The sequence below is a fragment of the Hyalella azteca genome, unplaced genomic scaffold, assembly GCF_000764305.2.
Source record: "Hyalella azteca isolate HAZT.00-mixed unplaced genomic scaffold, Hazt_2.0.2 contig1752, whole genome shotgun sequence".
In the NCBI taxonomy this organism is placed as follows: Eukaryota; Metazoa; Arthropoda; class Malacostraca; order Amphipoda; family Hyalellidae; genus Hyalella; species Hyalella azteca.
In genome coordinates, this window is record NW_025932053.1 from 23,156 (window position 1) to 26,644 (window position 3,489).

At 36.3% G+C, this 3,489-nt stretch overlaps 1 protein-coding gene across 1 annotated transcript; it reads right to left on the reverse strand.

Annotated features, from left to right (window-relative positions):
- Window positions 1-664: 664 nt before the first annotated feature.
- On the reverse strand, window positions 665-2,402 carry LOC108673127 (alpha-(1,3)-fucosyltransferase C). The gene is made up of 2 exons (XM_018160910.2): window positions 2,231-2,402; window positions 665-2,039 (listed from the first exon to the last, which is right to left on the reverse strand). The coding sequence occupies exons 1-2, from the start codon at window positions 2,388-2,390 to the stop codon at window positions 823-825; spliced, it is 1,377 nt and encodes a 458-aa protein (XP_018016399.2). The 5' UTR covers window positions 2,391-2,402; the 3' UTR covers window positions 665-822.
- Between the last annotated feature and the right edge of the window lie 1,087 nt (window positions 2,403-3,489).

Below are 3,489 nucleotides of genomic sequence, written 5' to 3' on the forward strand. Positions count from 1 at the left end.
GCATTTTACCTGTAAAATATATCCACTGGGTCTGGATCGAATCAAGGATATACGTAGGAGCTAGAGGATAATATATTATATTATCCTTATTAATATAATATTATTCAATAATAATCAACATTATTCTATAATATTCAAAATTATTCAATATTATTCAGTAGTATTCAATAGTGTTCAATATTATTCAATAATATTCAACAGTATTCAATATTATTCAATAATATTCAAAATTATTCAATATTATTCAGTAGTATTCAATAGTATTCAATATTATTCAATAATATTCAACAGTATTCAATATTATTCAATAATATTCAATATTATTCAATGTTATTCAATATTATTCAATATTATTCAATATTATTCAATAGTATTCAATATTACTCAATATTATTCAATATTATATATACTGAGAGGCTCGTGAAATGGCACAAGCGCAAATCGTATCATGGCCTAAGGTTTGGCTGAAGGGCTACACATGCAAGAACAAAATTCTTATTAAAGCATAAGTGACAATTCTTGAGAACTCGTTCTAAGTTTGTCAAATTTTCTCATCGCCCCTTAGGGGTTAGTTGGAAGTTTATAGTTACTGGACGCTCCAGTAACTACCTATAACGTTTAAATTTTTTGCACCTCTTTAAAGCGAGATGCATCTAAAATAATTTCTATTCTTACTTAGTGTAGGTACCCCGACAAATAATCGGTACTAAGTTTGGCGCTCCCGTTACTATATAACGTTTAAAATTTTTGCACCTCTTTAAAGCGAGATGCATCTAAAATAATTTTTATTCTTACTTAGTGTGCCCCGACAAATAATCGGTACTAAGTTGAAGGCACCACACCGTCCGTTGTATACTTCCTGCAGTGCGACTGTGTGCCAAACCAATCCTCGAAATCATCGTAAAGTTTCTCCTCGTATAACTTCGTGGTGCGAAGTTTGGTGCAGAGGTCGCAATAGATTCTCCTTGTCCCCACTTTTGACACTTGATAGCGGTTCCGCCACTCCAGCATGGCGTTGTAGCGAGTCTCGTCGTGAGACAACTTTAATATCAGAATTGCAAGATCGGCTGGTTTGTATTCCAGAGCTGGAATGAAAGAATTCGGAGGAAGAATATCTGAATAGTTGACTCCTCCAAAAACAATCGGTACCACAGGATAAAACAATATATTATAGAGTTTTTCAGTGACGTAATCATCGGCAATGCTATTTTCGAAGCTGAGATAAAAGAGATAATTTTCTGCTGCCTCTAAAATACAAGTGTCGTCTTCAATTTCGGGCGAAGAACCGACGTATCGTGATGCTCCACAGGATAATTTTCCACACTTGCCGTAGATGTCCACTGGAACGAATTCACTAAGTTCACGGATGTAGTCCATTCGTCTACCAAGAGAAACGCAATGCGAGATAAAGGCCACTGCCACCTTCCTCTTGTAGAACGGTAGCTGCCTCAAACGTGGTGGATGCCGCACCCAGGGTTGTGGTAGGAATGCTGCATCTTCTTTTGACACTACGAAGCCATGAGTGAAAATGATGTCTGAATCACGCCTGAAAGTCATTGTACGGTTAAAAATTCCGTTGAATGATGAGATTGGAAGTTGGGTTTTAAAAAATTTGTGATCAGGAGTTTCAACTGCGAATGCAATCCATGGTTGTCTTGGGTCTCTTTTCGGCAATTTTGATTTAAGGGCGTCAGGACTTTCAAAGTAACTGAAATATACTAGTACTGCATCGGCCTTGCTCACTTCCTTCTCATTGTCAGTAAAATTGCACTGAAATGGGCACTGTTTTTCTGTGAAATGTTTCAAGGAGTCAACCCAGTAAGAGTTGGTGATACTTTTATTTGACAACAAGAAAATCGTTGGTATCGTGTCAGACCGGAACTTCGTCTTGCGATCGTGGAGCAAGTTGGGGTGTTTGAAAGCGTTCAGGATTGGTTTGAAAAGCTTATCCTCAAACCGTGAAAAATTCTGATGATGATGGAAGTACTGCGTCACGTTCGTGAGACTGAGGTTTGGAGAGCCAACCAGGTTTCTCGAAACTGTAGAGAAATACGATCGTGCTAGAAAATAGATTCATTCAAATTAATCATTATTACAAAAATTTTTTAATGCCGTAAACAAATTTCCGGTGAAATTATTGCGATTCAATACTAAAAATGGTTAGTGAACGTTTAATGGTTTGATTAGTTTTTACACAATATTTTATCACTTAACTATGGGCGCCTCTTACCTTGAGCGTATGAGTTATAGAAAAATATGCTGTACACAATCAACGTTCCCATCACCAAACCTATCACCGGAACACATCGTCTGATGTAATTCATTGACGATCTAAACATTATGTCAGTCATTTGAAGGTAGTATTTTACTGCATTTACATTATTAACCATAAAATTTTTTGGATTTATGATTCTGAGATAGAAATACAATCAAATTATTATACCTCTTGATGCGTATTCACAGCTCAACGGGTCACCCGCTCTGGAATAGGCGTGGGTTTTAATGAAAATCTGTCACTATAAGAAGACGTTCTTTCTCTCTGCGTAATATTTGACTTAAGAATATGTTATCCTAGCCTTAGGATAATCAACATCCCGAATGGCATGCATGCTCCGTAATAAACGATAATCGTTTGTACGTATTCTGATAGTCTTATATGCACAGCTCGGCTGAAATTGAAGGAGGAATTTACGGCAGACATTGCAAATTTTGTTCATATATGAAGTACTCTTTTATTTTTGTAATCTGGGGTTGCAAATATAATGTACCCGGAACTAAAAATTTAGTTTTGTTAAAAAATGATTCAAGTGTTCATACTACAGACTTTTTGTCCAAACAACTATGACACTGATAAAAATGCCTGCAATTTCCACGACCCATAGATCCCATTTCGACAATATAATCGCAAAATATTATTTTGGTTGAATACTATTTTGAAGATTTATTTTGCCGATTGGCTGAAGATTATTAATTGAAAAAGACTGCTCATCTCCATTACAAAAGAAACAGAACGACTTGCAACTAAATGCATCTAAAGTAATGTATTTCACGCAAGTAATGCACAATTTTCATATCAAACAAATAAGAAGCCGGTTCAGAGTGACGCTGATCGCTGAACGAAATACCCTTCATTACAGTAGTCGCGTTCTCCTGTAATTTGTAATTGTGCGTACAAGTGCTCTTGTTCTCCCGACACAACATTGAATTTATTGCATTTGGTCGTGCATTAAATTTCAAGCTAAAACTTAGACATGCAGAGCTTCTTGACTTCTTTTATAGCTGCTCGCAGGATGTTAATCGTTAAGCGGAAGCAAATTTAACTTCTCCAATTTCATCGGGTTTAAGTGAATATTATACTTAGACTTCCGACCTCCCGTTGCCGATGTGCTGCACTGTATGGACTTGTTATTCACTCATTACAAACTGCGTCAAATTCATTGTATGTAAATGGTTGTTATGCTCCGCCTCGAAGCCTGAGTTTTGTTTAGT